At 38.7% G+C, this 18303-nt stretch overlaps 1 protein-coding gene across 2 annotated transcripts in view; it reads left to right on the top strand.

The window, feature by feature from the left end:
• The first annotated feature begins 335 nt into the window (after window positions 1–335).
• acap2a (ArfGAP with coiled-coil, ankyrin repeat and PH domains 2a) overlaps window positions 336–18303 on the top strand; it is a 36582-nt gene continuing 18614 nt past the window's right edge. Inside the window, exons 1-8 of one of the 2 annotated variants that reach the window (XM_025065563.1) lie at window positions 336–867; window positions 10067–10124; window positions 11801–11920; window positions 12623–12676; window positions 14125–14183; window positions 14814–14997; window positions 17555–17599; window positions 17687–17782. In XM_025065563.1, the coding sequence (XP_024921331.1) occupies window positions 815–867; window positions 10067–10124; window positions 11801–11920; window positions 12623–12676; window positions 14125–14183; window positions 14814–14997; window positions 17555–17599; window positions 17687–17782 (669 nt within the window). In that variant the 5' untranslated portion in view covers window positions 336–814. The remainder of the gene's footprint in view (window positions 868–10066; window positions 10125–11800; window positions 11921–12622; window positions 12677–14124; window positions 14184–14813; window positions 14998–17554; window positions 17600–17686; window positions 17783–18303) is intronic. The other variant, XM_025065568.1, reaches the window with a different exon arrangement.

The following is an 18303-nucleotide window of genomic DNA, read 5'->3' as shown; positions in this document are numbered from 1 at the left end:
TTCTTGTATTTTTTTATCTATCTATCTATTTTGTTTGCTAGCCTTATGCGATTTTTAGAATGTCTTCCCATACAAACATTTTTGAACCATTTTACAAGCATCAACTTATTCGTGTTTAAAAACTTTATAAAGTTAATCAGTAAAAACACTTCTTAGACGTTGTCCAGTTGAACAAACTACTGAGTAAATAACCAACTGACATTTTACTTGTATTTTTAGGGCTTTCACTCACATTTCCAGTATCATGTGAATGTATGCGAACATTTGTCTTTGATTTTATGGATATTCACAGATTAATCACGTCTGCATGTTTTGTTTTTTTCAGAGGGAAACCCCCTGAGTCCGCGGTCTCTTGAGGGCAGGGTGGTGATGATGCGTCTGTTCACCACAGACCATCTCTATGTGTATGTGTGTAGTAATCAGGCAGAAGGAAAAGCTGTTCCCCCCACAGGCTGCTATGACCTAAAGCAGCCACCGGCCGATTCTCCTCTGCTTCCTCCGAGGACCTGTACGTCTCAGTTGTCAGTCGTGTTCAGGATTTAATCTCACCGTGAACCTAAAGTGTGCTTTTGGTGGGTCTTTGCTGCTGCAGCCTGTGAGTCCGTGTGTCTCACAAGAGCAGTGACAGAGTGAAACCAGCAGCTGCGGCGCTTACCGAGGCGGAGGGACGTTAGCACACAGGCTAATTAGCCGCGAAGACTCCAAAGGCTGGATTATTGTCTTTATTCAAAGATGTCCAGGCAGAGACACAGACACAGACACAGACGGGGACACGGGGAGACAGTGACCGCAGTCACTCACCGCGGCCGAAAAAATGAAGATAACTGTGGAATTCGAGGAGTGTTTGAAAGACTCCCCTCGGTTCAGGTGAGTGAGTCCTGGCTTTTTGTCCTCTTTCTGTGTTTATTAATTTATGACGAAAGGATTAATGTCCATCTGAAGCTGCTTCAGGCTGAGGTACAGAGAGCACTCGGCAGTTATTTTCCTAGTTTAGTCTGCAGTAAAGCAGAGGGTCAGTTGGAGAAACAGACACAGAAACATAGTGTTCCACTATCAGTGTCCCATTGAGGGGAGTTCAGGTTCATATCTCCAGTTTCAAACTGGTCTTGGACCATTATATGAAACACAAGTTTTTAATCCAAGTGTTAGCTTCATAGCTCTATTAATAAAAATTATGTAGGGCCTTGCCATAACACATTTTTTAAATCGATTAGTTCACAAAGTATTAACAGTTTTTTTAAAATAGGAAGTTTCAGCTCTGTTTCTCAAACTTAATTTTTCGCTGTAAAATTTAAAAGATAATATTTGATAACATGTTCAGAAGAAAGCTCAAAATGAAGATGTCCTTAAATAATTTTACTCAATAGTAAAAGAAAAAGTGTTTTGTGTTTAAGATACAACTCCAATCATAGAGGAAATAAGAACCATAGGGGGCAGTAATACAACTAAAAGTATGTCACCTGTGGTTTAAATGCAGTGAAGAAGAAGACCTAAAATACTCAGTGTATAAGATTTTCTTTTATGTGTAATATTTGATGTGAATTTTCTGGAGCAATGATGTTTTAAAGAGCGAATGCTAAGGGTTTTAGCCAAGTACAGACATATACCAGCAGAATAAACCCATAACATTCAGATTGCAGTCATAGTACCTCCTGCAGGACAGGATAGGGAGCTGCATATCGTTTATAAACATGAAAAAATAAATGCATACTCGGCCTTTGAATAAAAATACTCTTTCTGATGGGGTAAAGAATCACATTTTTTTTACCCCAGTGCTTCTTAGTTCAAGTTAAATGGCAAGTATAACTGCACCTTCCAATGTTAGATTCGTCTCTAAAATAGTTACCTTTTAATTCTTAATTCTTAATAATTACAGAACAACTCAAAGATAAAGAATGGATTTACAAAAAACCTCTGGGGTTTGGATTATGGTCCAAGAAAGCAATTGCATTATGTGGTTATTGTACGGTTATCAATTTTATCAGTAAGTGTAGTGAAAAAAAAAAAAAAAACGAAATTCTGCTGTTCAGCACTTCGATCAGGCGTTGGCTGCTCATGTGATTATTCAGCAGCAGTTCCACTTCTGACCTCCTCTCCCAGCAGGTCTTCAACGTTGTGTAAAGTGGGATGTATGCCGTCACCTTCCCCTTGTCTTTGCTGGAATCTGCGTTTTCTAGAGATTTGGAGAAAGCACCTCCCTCCCCTCTTCCCTTCTCCTTCTTGTTCCTCGGCCCCCGCACTCTCTGCTGTCCCTGCAACATCCTCTCTCACAAGAAACGAGGAACAGATGTTAGAAAGTTGTTTGCAGAAGAATGGAGGATTTTTTTTTTTTTAATAGGAGCATTTCCTTTGGGACCACATTCAGCGGTTAGAAAACAAAGGAAAACTTCCCAGTCAGCTGTGTCAGTTGAAGTTGGCTGGTTAAACACTAGTGATAAACACTCTGGTGTGTTATCAGGACAGCAGAAGAATGGAGGATTTAGTAAATGTATTTCTTTGTTATTAACTAAAACTAATGTTATGTATCAGTATTTTTTTATTTCTATATTTAATTTTAATTTTTTTTTCAAGCTGTTTCCTGTTTTTTATGCCACCAGAAGATGATAACGGTTGCTGTGTGGTTGCAGGAAGTTGGCGATTGTATGTGTCATTGTCGGGGTTTATTATGAAACAAATTTTAAATTTAACCACAGAAGGAGGCTGTGCTGAACACCAGCCTGGAACTGAAACGTTTAACCAAAATCCACAAGTAACTAAATGTAACCACTAACTGAAGTTGATATATTTAACCAAAATCCACAAGTAACTAAATGGAACCACTAACTGAAGTTGATATTAACATGATAAAAGCCGGTCTTCTCTTTATGAGGCTTTATCTCTGATAAATCTGTAAATAATAATAAGTACCCAAGTCTTTATTGATTCTAGTAAATCTGAATTCATTTATTTGGCCCTATTTTTGACTACCATAGTATTTATTTATAGTTTATTTATTTTTTTCCTAACCTTTCTGTGTCCCTGCTGCACCCGTTCTAAAAAAAAAATCTTCTTTTAAGCTTCAACCTATTAAGACTTTAAAGAAACAAAATCTTTAAACTTTTTTAAACAACCCAATTCAATTTAAGACTTTAAAGAAACAAAATCTTTACTTTTTAAACAACCATGTTCAATTTTCCCACAATTATTCTTTAAAACATCCTTCACTGTCTCTTTAGTCCGTCTGATGATATCACTTCACCTGTAGTGTTGGCTGCCGGCTGTCACACCAGAGCGTTATCTCTGTCTGTTTTTACTCACCTTTGCTCCTTGTTGGACTCAGATGTCAACATGTCCTGACTTACAAACTACTGTGAGTTTATCTGCAAGGATTTGTGACTAATCTGAGGTTTTTCACAGCATGGTTTTGCAGTTTGACCACCATCGATTTACTGTCATTTTTCCAACCCCCACTCATTGTGTTTAGCCAAAGAGGAGAACAGAGAGTGTGAGAAACAGAGAGAATGGATGAAAACATGGAATATATACCAGTGTGGAGCAGTCTGTCTCAACATCTGTTTCCATTTTGGTGTTTTCTTTCAACTTTGTGCCAGAGAATCTGGAGCCCCCAAATGTGGAGAGGGTTGTTTTCAAGTGGTGTTGTGGCACACATCTTTTTTTTTTTTGCTCTCATCCTCATCCATTTTAGTTGGTAGGCTGTCTTTGGCCAAAACCGTGCTCTCAGCCCGGAGGAAAGATGCACTAGTGCAGAAATTGTGTATTGTTGGCACTAAGGACTTGTAGCCTAGTTTTCCACCAGGGAGTAGACATTAGACTCAGGCTGGAGAGCTTTTCTGGCTCACCTTCAAGTATGAGAATTGAAAATTCCCTCCAGAGGACTGTGGCTTCTCTCCCCACATGTGTAAAAGCATATTTAATATCCAACTCTATTCTGTAGGGACCGGACTAAGAATCAGGGTGTTAAAGAATATAAAATGTAAGTACCATAGACCAAAAGTTACATTTTAATTTCTGTTAGTGGTTCCCAACGGCTTTGACAGATCTAATAATGTGATGAACAGATGAACATGAAGTTGGCTGAAAAAAAAAAAAAAAAAGAAAAAATTTAATAAAAAAAAAAAAAAGAAAAAATTTAATAAAAAAAAAAAAAAGCAAGATATTAATTAACTACAACATAAGCAGGATGTTTATTAGCTGTCAGGCAGGATGTACCTTTAAACTAACAAACCTAGTTCAAGATACAGCATTGATTTATTGATCTGTGATTGTCCCATGTGACATGCTGTCACTGCCAGAATATGAAACCTCAGCGTGCTGTGAGCACTTTACCCCAAGTTACAGTAAAAATAAAACGTGTTCGCCTTTAGAGGTCTTAAATTTTTGCAACAAAGGGAAAGTTGATTGAGGAGTGCTACAGAACTGTAGCCTTATTTTGTAGTACTTATTGCAGTTCTAGATTGTAGTAGAAATAATGTTAGGGTAGCTTTTCCAGTAAAATTTTTGAATCACTTCCGTGCTCAAAATACAGTAATAATTGAAGGTCGTGTATCTTTTTAAATCATATAGTTTGAACATTTGTGAAACTAAAGTATTGTAGATTGTATGTAAATGATCATATTAGCCATACAAGGAATCCTTAAGACTATAAAATATAAATTAAAAAGATTAAATGTTACATCTATTTACTACACATTTACTCACGTAAAAAGGTGCTGATCAGTTTCACTTGATCTCCATCTTAATGATGATGATAACATATTTGCTTCCTGCTAATTGGCTCCGTGGTCATAAGCTTGGCAGAGTGCAGTGACATGAGGTCGTTGGTTTAAAAACAGACTCAGCTGTAGTTTCCCCTGAGTCACTGTCAGTAGCCATAGTGCCAGCAGATCACTGACAGTCTCTGAACCTGATGGTGTGTTCATTCTCAGATACACTCTGATTGGTTTCCCATGGGAGTCCTCCAGTTGGCTTGTTAGCATGTTGGGGTTGTTAGACCTTAATTAAATCCAGCTACGGTCCATTTCCGCTTAATGGTAATTAATTAAGTCAATTAATGACCGCTGCTGATGTGCAGAATTTCACCAGTTTGCTTCAGGAGGCAGCACAGCCGGAGCAGAGCAGCCATTGAAATAAAATAAATGAAATGAGTCTTTTTCCTTTTATAAATAAGTAAATACATTTTTTAGGATGTCTTTAATAAAAAAACAACTAAAAATAAACATTTGTCAGTAATGTATCAAGTTGTAGAGCAGTTTGTCAGGTGTTGTCTACCCTTCGTGACAGTTGACTGTTAACAACAATAATATCAAAAACGTCTCTCGCTGATCCTGCTGCAGATACCGATGCTGTTGTTTTGACTCTTGGTCTCTACCCGATAGGTGTTTCCTTCCTACACAGGCTGTAATGGCCTTTGGAGGACAGAGGGGGGGCTGAGGATGTGTAAAACTGTCCTGCGTCTTAAATCATTACATCAGGGAGACTCTCCCAAAGCCTCGTGCATGTTTATCTTCAAGTAATGACCTCATCTCGTTGATGTTGTTGAATGCTTTGTATGTAATGGTGTGTATTATACCAGAGTAAACCTCCCAACACCCCCCTCTCCCCGACCCCCCTTCACCTTCCCCTCACTATCACCACGGTTTTGCTCTCCAACAATTACAGGATCTACGTCACAGCATAGCCGCTCACGCCACTCTTCACATTTCCATCCACAGAGACAGATTTAGCTGTTGGCTTCGGCCCCCACTGTCACTTTGGAAAACACCTTTTAATATTGAATCGTTCTGGTGCATCAGAACAATAGGACATAAAAGATTGGCCCGGTATTTGTAGGTATTGGTGTAGGCCAGAAGGTATGTGCTATTTGAGACTCCACTTTCTCAAAACAACAGGAAAAAAAAAAACTTCATTCTTTCTCAAAACAACAGGAAAAAAAAAACTTCTAAAAAACTAAAATATGTTATAGCCTCGATTGGATGTAATTCACCATTGATAGTTGACAAGACAACACGGAATACAAAAGCACGTACTTTACTTTATTTCTATCTATATATATATGTGTGTGAGTTTGAATGAGTGTGAATCATATGTTGTGATGGACTGGAGAACTGTTACTTCCGTCCTCCTTCCACTCCAGAGAGTAAGAATGAATTAAAAGTTATTCTTCTAGAAACTAGAGTATTTTTCTAAACAACAGTTTTGGAAATTTTTTTCACCATTTACTTTCTTTCAAATATATAATTTTACACTACAGTCTAATTCCCTCCCTTTTAGCTGTTGTTTCTGTTTAATGCATCTACCTACATTTATGGTACATTTTCATAGGTCATGTTTTTTTCTTCCTTTTCAAAAATAATCAGCAGAGCATCTGTGTTTTTACATTACAAATGATCAAAGCTCAGCCCCTATAATGTATTCTTTGAACTAGTCTAACTCTGATGGACTCGTTTTACTGTGTCTTTAGTGTAAATGACAAAGGTGAATGGCAAGTTCATTGCTCCATGCCGAGTGCACACACGGCCCGCTGGCCGGCTGCCAACAACCACACACACATTCAGAGTGGTCTAACCCTTTGTTTAGGATCATGGTCAGTGAATCACTGTAAAAGAATTAGGTGTCTTACCACACAGTCACCACTCGAGCTAACTCTGGGGGGGCAAGTCACTGCCCACTGAAGAGAATGGGCTGTGGCTGAAACTGGGAAAGTTTTAAGACATACGCTTTAAATGTAACACCGTCTTATATCGGTGTTTACTCGTCACCAGTTCCCAGACAACACAGTGTTGGTGCCAATACACAACCGGCAGTATATAAAACCAAAGGGAGAGATAAAGATTTATCATCCCAGTTTATGTTCCAATCAGAGTCTACATGGACATTGTAACTGTTTTTGTAAATGTGGAATCATGGGCGTGGGTTGGTCAGCACGCTGGCTGTGGAATGTAGCTAATATTAGCAGCGGGAACACCTGTAGCCTTCTTTCTTTGCTCCTCACTGGTTTTGAATGTTGTGCAGTGAACTTGTGCAGAGATGTGATTTCTTGTTTAACTGAAAAATGAATTCATTAATTTTGTCTTTATTGGGTCTGTAGCCTTATTAAAAAAATATTTTTTTAATCTTTTTAATCATTTGTAAATTAAATTGTTTGCGGGTATAATAATTTTCATTTTGTTCATTACCACAATAATCTATTGCAAAATATTAAATATTACGTATTATAACACATGACAAAATGGCAAAGGAGGAATAGTTAACACCTCATCGGCCCACGTTGCATGTTGAGAGCAATTTATTCGCTGTGGAATCTCATCAGAGCCGGCCATCTGTGTTGCCTAATGACACTTTTTATCCAACTAAATAAACTGGTTCAATATAACATTCGTGTGTGTGGTTGCTGGTCTGTTAACGAATCAGTATCAGCACCAGTGTCTTTGCTGTTTTGTACAACAGCAGAATCATTTATTTCCAAATGTATTTACTTAATATATCAGGAGAGCTTTCTGTGTGTGTGTGTTTAATATTCTCCTGTTTCTCCTTTTTATCCACTTCCGCCACTTATTATTTGGACTTGGCCAGGTTGGACATATTCCAAGGTTAGAGCTGTGAAGCAATGGCCCAGATTTTGGTTTTGCTCAAGCCCCTCCCTCACTTCTTCTGTCAGCACTTTCACAAACCTCTAGACTCTCATCTTCAACGTCAGAATGACATACACTCTCTTCATGTGGCTATCCGAGGGGGCATTTCTTTAAACGATAATTTTTGCAATATAAATTTAAATTGCATTTGACCTCTTTTTTTTCTCTTTTATTTATTTTTTTTGGTTTAAACAGTGTGTGTTTAAAACTCAAAACATATGTATTTGTTCTGTATTCAACAGTGTCTGGCCATAGAATCCACGCCGTAACAGCATGCTCTTTGATGAGGATGCTTTCCCTGCGTGGTTTTCCAGGCAATTACACTTGACTGCAACAAGGTTTTTAAGGTCTCCTTTGAGCACGAGCAACTGAACATCACAGAGTCAGCCATCATTGGGGTTTTCTAGTTAACTGTGGCCTCAGGTTTATCACTGAGTCACCAGTCGTGGAGCGTAAAAGGAAAGTCTGAACAGTCACAAGGCGGTCACACAGCAGAAGTATTACACATTCTAAGCGGGCGGAACTAAAATACTTCTTCAAACATTTTATTCCTTTTGTTGCTTGGAGGTGTGCATCCATAATAGGCTTCATTTTTTTTCTCCAGACAGTGACCAGATGTTGGCAGCTGATTCCATCTGAAAGAACAAACAGATGCTGCTTTGTGTCTTTTTTTTTTACCCTAATTATTTTTTACGTTGAGATACGAAGACGTGTGCATTAAAGAATTCTGTGTCAGCCTTTCCAGGAAATTATCACTGTTTAAATTAAACAAGGAAAAATGGTGAAGCCTTACTTTGTTCTCCAGGTGATCGCTGTTTTGTTAAGTTTTTGAATGAATTGTTTGAAGGAAAAGGCTAGTTCGTCCATGTTTCAGTGGCTTACGTGTTACTGTCATTGTTCTTAAGTAAGACTTTTGCAAGATTTGACAACAAAGATGTGAACAAACTAGGGCAGTTCCGTTGAACCTATTTAAAACCAGGCAGTTTGCTGATTTTGCTAATACATCTTTGTAATGGTTGTTTTTTCGCCGCTTCATCCACTCGGTAGTATTTTACAGCACTTACAAGAAAAGTTATCAAAATAATGCACTGATCCAGCTCCAGTCCAAGCAGTTGTGTTCCCCTCCAGTCTTCTGTACTTATTGTTTCTTTCTGTTGAGCATTTCCAGTAAACTAATTTAAAATTATGGGGCCTGCATCATCCGAAAAGACCACAACAGACCGCACCCGGCCATCTTTCTTGCTTTTTTACGTCACACCATCTGTGATTCTGTGAAATCCTACACGTTCTTTTTTTTTTTTTTTTTTTTTTTAGCACAGTTTTCTCCAGCTAATGTTAAAGAGGGCCATGTTGCTGCTTTGAAATTTGTTTCCACAATTACAGCGTGATTAGTGCTCACACAGTGCAGCATCAGCTCAAACTTTATAGTCCTATTCCTGTTTTTAGTGGAGACTGTTAATTACAGCAGCCAGCCCACGTGTTGCGGTTAACCTGAATCAAGACTTTGTGCGGTGTGAAATAAAAATACCCTAATGCGACGTGATTAAAGGTCTTTTCCTTTGTACTGCCTTCTCTGTAGTGTTGAAAAGAATATTTCTTTTTCTTATCACTCACTATTTCAAGAGTTTAAAAAAAAAAAGGGCAGAGGAAATGTGTGTATTTCGTCACATAAGTGAGTAGAAATGAGTCCAGTAAGGCTGCTCCTCGGTCCCTGGCACTGCTGAGACTGGAAGGCTGCTGATACTGTGGGGAGCGGAGCAGTGCTTTGTCAGGTTTGTCAGGGCTCCGTGCCAAACCTGACTCCACTCCTGCGGCATTACCCAAAATGGCAGCTCTCAGTTTGGGTGCCTTCTAATGGTGTCTGTGCCTCCTTGTGTTTGTCATATCACTTCACAACTACACAATGGCATGTGTTACTGTCAGAGTTTTCATTATATATATAGTTTGTTGTTATTTGTAAAAAAAAGATGTGCTTGCTGTCACGGTACTAAGACACTGACTATAGTTTGTTGTTATTTGTAAAAAAAAAGACGTGCTTGCTGTCACGGTACTGTCACGGTCTTTCACTTTATTTCTACTACACTTAATTTTGTTATACTTTTGTATCTATGTCCTTTAGTCGTTATATACTTTTGTATCTATGTCCTTTAGTCATTAGACTATTTTGAATATGCACAGTTCATACGGTGTTTACGTTTTACGTGTACAACCGATTACGTGACAAAGATACTTTTGAATCTTGAATCCAACTCCTATAATCTGGGTGTTTTATACAAGTAGTTACATGTTTCATGACATGTAAGATTTTTCTTCACATAATGATTCCCCATCAGTGTTATTCTGCGTATTCACACCTCTTAATCATACTCATGTACAGTGATATAGTGTCATAACTGCAGTCTGTTTCATTACTTTCTTGTTTTCTGCCTCCACAGAGCCACCATAGAGGAAGTAGAGGGGGATGTGTGCGAGTTGGAATCAAAGCTGGACAAAGTGAGTACCGCCCATGAAAAACATTGTTTGTTTGCTCATTTGTTCTTCTGCGTGAACCATTGGCTGCAGATTCCATTCCGTAACTGCAAACTGGTCTAAGGCTTCGTCCTCGTTGTCGTCTCTGAGTAAGACTAGAATGTAGACAATGTACATCTGCTGGTACTTCACGAAATATGCTGAGAAATATGTGGAGCATTTTCCCCACAAAGTCTTATTTACGCTACATACTCTTAGTAATTCTTAACACAGAACTGATCACATATTCATCAAAGCTTCCAATGTTCTATAAGCAGTAGCTGCTACTTCATTATTGCTGCCACTGCTTTAGAATTGGAGCTGAAGACAATGATACTCTACCCGTTTATGTACCCTAATAAACACCCCCCATTATTTGAAAGACCTTTTTTAAACAGGTGTCTATGTACGGCAGGATTATTTTTAGTTCTTGGTGGCCAAAATTACATTATCTGGTGGCTGAAAAATTGAGTTTCAGAGGCTTTTGAGGCTTTTGAGGTTGTTTCAGCCACGGTTTAACACCACAACAATTCTATAGTAAGTGCTATCTCTGCTGAAGATGGCTTTATTTTGCTAATAATCCTGTTGGTGATGTCCAACATTGCACAATCTGTGACAGAGAGTGTTGTACTTCTCACTTTTGTTTTTCACATTTGTATTTGTTCCCTTTTCATATAAAATCAATGACATAAGCTTCCCACAAAAGACTTGTTTATTCTCAAAGACTTGGTGATGATTATTAAAAAGACAACTGCATACTGAGGGATAAAAAAACATTTAGAGGGAACTAGAAAAAAAAACTCTCGTAATCTGTAAAGAGAGAATAGTGAGCTATAGTTTGTATGCGTTTGCCGTTGCTTTTTCTAAGACACTGTGTCCACACTGAAGTTTCAAAGTCTCAACTTTCTAAATAAAACCTAACTCTCAGGAAGCCCATGCTGTAAATGTTTCTTCACATCTCCAGGCTATTTCCTGTGTCTGCATCAAGTTACATTCACAGTCATACTGTGCTGTGTCATGGTTCATTTTGACTTATCGTTATCACAGTAACTTGACCAAAGAAAGAGTTAATGTTTAGTAACTAATACTTGTTTAAAGAGTGGGTGAAGAGTTCTTGAAGCTTGAAATATCACAGTACATTGTTCCTGGACCTACACTTTCAAAGATGACACCCTCCTCCTACACCCAACACACATTACTCACTTCTGCTTTTGCAACAGAAAAGAAGGATCTGGAGAATTTGTCTGTGACGGCACCAATTTGCAAAGCAAAACGGCTCAACTTTAATTGTCTTTCTGATCTGATCATTTTCTCTGGTCTCTATCACCTGAATCTCGACCACCTCCAGCTCACCCTCCTGTCATGTAGACTTCGTCACTGTCTCCAAGCCGTACATCACAGCAGGTTCTCTCTACAGTCTTATTCTACCCTCGCTACCGCCCTTCTGTTCACTCACCAGCCCTGACTCTTATCTCTACCCAGGGGAGAGATAACTGGTCTGTTTTCACTCACAACGAAGACATGAACTGTACATTTAGTCATGTATTCAGTGTTGCTGAATCCTCACAGACTCCTTATTAGTAACCACATTGTTTTAATTTGTTTATCCTGATTTTTATTTTCCTCTAAGCTATTGTTATTCTGTGTTTTATCCTCTGTAGTTGGTGAAGTTGTGTATTGGAATGATTGATGCTGGAAAAGCCTACAATGCAGCCAACAAGCAGTTTGTAAGTGGGATCCGGGAGTTGGCCCAGCAGTCCACCAAAGATGAGGTCATCGAGGTAAACAGGAAAAAACAATATGACTGTGTTCCCTAGAGAAAATTAGCCATTGATATGTTTGCACTGGTTGTGTGTGTTGGTTTTTCTTTGAAATTTTAACATTTCAGAGAACTGACCAAACCATGTGTTTTACTTTCAACGTTTACCAACTTAAAGAACATGGTATTTTCCTGTGTTGTCATGAATTACAGTGTTCTTCTCTGAAATGTCTTTTTTTAACCAAAGATAAAACCTTAATTAAATCAATCAGGGTTAGGGTCAGGGTTAGGGTTTATCAAAAAAACATGTCTTTTTTACTCTTGGAGAGCCCAGATGTTTTGTTTTCTCACATGTATTTTGCGTGTCGAGGCGAGCATTTCCTCTCTGTCTCTTTGTGTAATTTGTCCACTGCCTCTCCCTTGGGTTTGAACGAAAGCCACTTCTTGCATTTTGAGAGTAACTAAACCAAAGGAATTCCTTCCTGAGTCCTATTGTGCCTTCTAAAAAAAGACTCCCATGTAGACATGTTCATCTGCGTCGGCCTGCGTCTGTGCAGCCTGGACACAGTTTAAAGCATCTAAAGTAAATTTTAATGTCTTTCACTATATAATTTGGCCTAGCCTACTCTTAAACATTACATGTTGTTGTTTTATTCTGTCTGGGTTTAAAAAAAAAAGTCACTGATTTTTCTTTTCTTTCTCATTGTCCCCTTTTTCACCACAGTCCAGTCTCACAAAGTTTGCAGAGAGTCTGCAAGAAATGATCAACTATCACACGGTACGTTCTGACTGCTTGGTGGAATTAAATGTGCTTTCTTTAATACGTATGTGTGGACAGCTGTGTGTCGTCAGGCTGTGCTGGCCAGACAGTCTGGGAAAACTTCCTATCTGTCGGGGGTTTTATTTACTGCAGGAAAGAAACGGAAGTACGTAGACAAAAATAAAAATTTATACATATCTCTTAAAAAAATCCAATAAACTAGTTCTGTTATTTGCCAGTGTGTACTACCTGCTAGGGACTTGACAATTCAAATTCATATATATATATAGAATCTCAAAAATCTAAAATTGTACATAAATGTTTTTTAAACCTAGGTTCTGCTGCATATTTAAAATATAAACACAAGTGAAATCAATTAATTTACAAAATATTAAACTAAAAATGTTTAAAGTTGTGCTTTTTTAATTGACCTTCAGATGAGTCAGAAATCAATTAATTTACAAAATATTAAACCAATGTCTAAAGTTGTGCTTTTTTAATTTACCTTCAGATGAGTCAAAATTATTATAAATAGACATTTATAGTAGTATAAATGTTGGTGTAAATGGTTGTTATTCATGTGTGTCCCTGTGATGGACTGGTGAACTGTCCAGGATGGGGCCTGTCCTCACCCATTGACTCCAGTTCCTTCCTGAACAGAAGAAAGTGCTAGAAGATGAATGGATGGAAAATGCTCTCAAGCCGAAGGATTTTTTTTTAACAATATCCACTCACGTTCCTACAAACAAGGCCTAATCTAATTAGTCCATTTAACTAGTTAAATCTGCTTCTTTGTTTGTCATTTTCTACTCATAAAGACACTCATAAACATGTAATGGTGGAGCAGAGTGAACCACAGCTCGTGTTGTCTTTTGTCGTGTCTCCATGGAAGTCTTCAAGATTATTGTCTCCCCTGACTGGTCCCTTAAAATCTTCCAGGAGCCACTGACTCAACAGTGGAGACTGGTCACGGCAGCTGACTGTCAGATTTTCAGGTTTTACAACTCTGCAGTGTATCATCACATGATTCACTCTAACACACCGCTCAATCTGTTTTCCACTTGTTCGCTCTCTCAGCTACGCACCCCATGATGTCGCATCTGGTCATGGAATCAGAGCGGTCTTTTTAAGAGACAAGTGTTTTTCAGGCAGCCTTGCGTGGGATCTGGCTTTTAAGAAGGCATTTAGGTTAATGGGGATGTGACTCACATCCAGGAGTAAATGGATGTCGTCATTTCTGATGTTTACCTACACGAGGGGAGTTTACAGAGTCAGCTGATTGATATAATGAAGCAGCAAAATTGCCCCCTTCTGATGTTAACGCAATTCTCCTGAGGGTAGCTGCCGAATGCTGACTAGCAGACCTTGTGTGATCTTGAATTTAGATTATTCTTAGTTTAACTAAATTCAAATAGCAGTATTCAAGAAAAAAGTCAGTCGTTATACCTTTTTTTTTCTCTCCACAGATATTATTTGACCAGGCCCAGAGATCGATCAAGACCCAGCTCCAAACCTTTGTCAAAGAGTGAGTATTAGCTCGCATAATAACTGACTATGAAGACATAATGCTGGCTTTGCACATGAACACACTGAAACCTAGGTCACTGATCAAAAATGTGGGTTCATTTAAAAATTCTGAGTACTTGACAAATATAAGATAAATATAACATAGCTTGTAATTCATAAATCAGCTCAGAGACAACTTTGGATATACATGGCTTAAATACATCCATGACACAAATACATCAATTTTCTCTCAACTCTGTTCTTGTTTGTGTTTTAACCTGATCCAGAATTCGGTTTAGTTTTTCTCCTATTTCACCTCTAAGTGTAGCATTGAATTCTTGATACTTGGCACAGCTGCACTGTAAGCACTGCAGGGCTTTTGCTGCGTCCCATTATAAGGATTAGGAATTTTTGCTTTTGGCACAATGGGACTTAAATGCACACTCACGTAAGCAGCATTAGTACTCTCTTATATGTGACTGTTGGCATTCCAAAGACAGGGAACATGAAACATAACATTTTCCTTGGAGGGTTTTACAATATTATATTCCTAAAAATTTAACAGAAGCAAATCCTTTAAAGAGACAGAACGTAGGATTTATTTCAATCTTGAGAAAAAGTTGATGATTTAACATCTTCTGTTTGCCAGTGACCTGAGAAAGTTCAAAGAAGCCAAGAAGCAGTTTGATAAAGTCAGTGAGGAGAAGGAGGGCGCGCTGATTAAAAATGCCCAAGCGCCACGCAACAAGCAGCACGAGGTGGAGGAGGCCACCAACATCCTCACCGCCACGCGCAAGTGCTTCCGACACATCGTCCTCGACTACGTCTTACAGGTAGGACCGTGAGTGTGGCAAAAAGAAAAGAAATGTTAGTTTATGTTGCATGTTTTGGCATATCACAAAAAACTTGTTATATATATTTTTTTTTTAACAATTTAATTTTTTTTCATGTAGACAATACATAACAGCAAACATGATTTTTTATTTTATGATCTCCTGCCGTCCAATGATCTGGGCCATAACCAGTGTCAGAGTCCACGCTCTAATAGAACATGTCGTCATTGTGATATTTTTTAACAGTGTTTCATTCCGTGATTTGAGGACAGAAAGTGAGCTGAGTCATCATTTATATATTTATTTTTAACTTAAATAATTGTTTATTACTTTTGGGTGATTTTTTGGGGGGTGCATTTTGTTCTGCATTTCTAGTTCTGGTAAGAAAACCTGGAGATGGAGTGTGTTGTGTAACATATGAAAGCATATGTTGCTGACTTACAAGAATATGTAATAAAAAAAAAAAGTCTCTCAAGAAGGCTGAGCTGCACATGTATATTGAAAGTGGAAGTGAATATGCTGACTCAGGTTAGAAATAGCTGACAGGTGCAGATCAGACTGACCCTCAGCTGTATTTTGGTTCTGTTTTGTCCAACGGTTTTTCTTCCATGTCTCATCCGAGTTAAGCACCAAAGCAGAGAGTTAAGGTTTTAGGAAAGATCAGATGTGTTCTTGTGGTTTTTCTGGAAAAAAAACTTGACTATCTTGGCTTTCTAAAATATCCTTAAGGTGGTGAATACATCAGCTGCGCCCCTCACTGGACAAATTAAACCTGACAAAAATGATCTTTCTGGGCTTTAACAGAGCTCAGAAAGAGGAAGGTCTTTTATTAGACCTTCCTTCAAAGCATAAGAGCAGATTTTCATGGTTGTACTTTGCTCCAAAATTAGATAGTGAAATGATCCCCTGAAAGTACAATTTAAATTGGGTTCATCACTTTTTTTCCAAGTGGCCCTACTGTAATCACTGGCTCATTAAATCAAGGCTGGCTGCGAGAAATTAGTTGAGTTCCTATCTCGCCTGCTCGTGTCCTTAATGGAAATCTATAACCCTAATGTCCAGCACAGCTGATTTTAATGGGACTCCGCTAAAGATTTACATGTCGGCTCCTGGTGTCAGCAGTTTTCTAATGCAGCTATCCTGTGCATCGCCGCACGCAGGCAAAAGCTGGGGCCTGATTTAAGCTTTATTTTTTTGGCTCTTTTTGGATTGTTTTTGTGGAGGTTTCGCCTAATTATACTGTGCACGAGTTTACAGTGACGGGCAAGATGTTAGTGGGAGTAGAAAATATAGGAGAGGGGTTGTTAGCCATCTTGGCTCATGACAGTTTAAGGATGGTGTATGTGTGTTTGACGCTGCTGTGCCACGTAGAAACACTACACCCTAAATATCAGGTTTATTTTGGCCAGGATAAAAAACACCGATGTAAACCTGACATTAGCCGCAACTAAATTGGAACTAATTTAGGCCAGAGTTTCCCTCCAGTGTTGTGTACTTGCAGTCCTACAAATGTGCAATTACTACATCCAAACAAACAATTACCACCCAAACACTCTTAAATTTCCCCCTGTGGCTTTTGTGTTTGATACCACATTTGCACTTTGTCATTTTCGACAGGCGTGCTGCAGTAAAAGTCTGACTGTGATCAGGAAAACGAGGAGACTTTCGTACGTTGGAGATGCATCCGTCTCCAGGGTTGGCAGTTGGAAAAGTAAACTTCCTCCTCTGAGTGGGAGTTACATCTGCGTATAAATACAAGTGTGGTTTAAGTTGCTAGGGAAAAGGTCCTTAAAATCCAACGCCAATATAAACACAACTGTCCACAACAAGCGTTTGAATTTCTGTTCTTTGCTGCTTCACAGTGTGTGGACCAACCTTGTGTTTATCCATAAGCACAGTGATAAAAAGTCAAATCAGTGGCTTCTCTGCTGTTCATAGGGACCGTATTCATTCACCACACCCAGCAGGCCAATCTGCAAACACTTTTTTTTTTCTTTTTTCTCTGTGTCATGTTCAATTACCCGAGTGTTATTTCTTCTCATGTACAACGAGCCATAGATTTTCTCAGACTAACATTAAACTATCTCGTGGGTGGGATAGAAGAGCAGCACATTGTGGTGATGAACGGTGGAGAGGGAAGAATGACACCCAAGCACACACAAACAAACATGAAGCTGAAAGGAGGGGACACTGAATGCAGCAGGACAATGTAGTGCAGCTACTGCAGCTGTGTCTGCCTGTCAAACATGAGACTCAGGGCTCCCTCTGGTGCCCTGTTTGTGGACTGCTGCTCACCATCTCTTGTATTTTGGACTTCAGCACTGTTAATTTCACGCTTGCCTTCACGACTGCGGTTACAAAGTCTTTTCTAAAGAGTTGTTTTTCATTGTCTCTTTTGTTAGTATGTAACTGCAACAGTCTCTTTCCTATAGTCTTTTTTTTTTTACAAACATTATTTGTTGTGTTCATTTTTTTTTTTTTTTACAGACCGTATTTGTTGTGTTTACTCGTCAACAACAGAGTAGCTTTAAAACTGTCTTTTTTTGTCTCATTGCAGATTAATGTGCTACAATCCAAAAGAAGATCGGAAATCTTGAAATCCGTGAGTCGTTTTTTTAATCCTGCCCAGTGACCTTTACATCATCATTTCATTGTGGTGTTTCCAACTCATCACTGTGTTTTCTTTCAGATGCTGTCCTTCATGTACGCCCACTTGACGTTCTTCCATCAGGGATATGACCTCTTCAGTGAACTACAGCCGCTCATGAAACAGCTCGGAGGACAGGTACGTGCCGCAGCACCGCACGACATTTAAATGTGACACAAGTGCCGTGTGCTTTACCTTTGGACATATTAAATATCGCAACATCTGTAAATTTGTGTCAGTTGAACATAATGAGTTAGATTTCAGAGCAAAAAAAACAACATATAAATAAATAAATAAAGAGGAGTTTTATTTTTGGGACGTTGGCTTCATGCTGACACTAAGCAGGCAGCAATCTGGCAGACTGGAGAGATGGCCTCAGTGAAGCAGTCGGCAAGAGTCTGAACAGCAGGTGTCTTAAAGGAGAAATCTGTCAGTTCAGAACAGAATTTTCTTTATTCGTGTTCAGTGAAAATAAACATTTGGTTTTGTAGGTTTAGCTTTCATAAGAAAAACTGCAGATTTTTTTTTGTATGGCTAAGTTAAGTTTAGGCCTAACCTACTACTAAAAATGTCCTTGTACTTCGTAAAACAAAAGCCTGGAGCTGATCCCAGTAGTTGTGGGGTGAGGGGCTCAGGGTGGAGTCCCTTGCTGACACATA

Source organism: Cynoglossus semilaevis, chromosome 2, assembly GCF_000523025.1.
Source record: "Cynoglossus semilaevis isolate Cse_v1.0 chromosome 2, Cse_v1.0, whole genome shotgun sequence".
Taxonomy (NCBI): domain Eukaryota; kingdom Metazoa; phylum Chordata; class Actinopteri; order Pleuronectiformes; family Cynoglossidae; genus Cynoglossus; species Cynoglossus semilaevis.
This window is presented reverse-complemented; position numbering and strand designations above follow the sequence as displayed.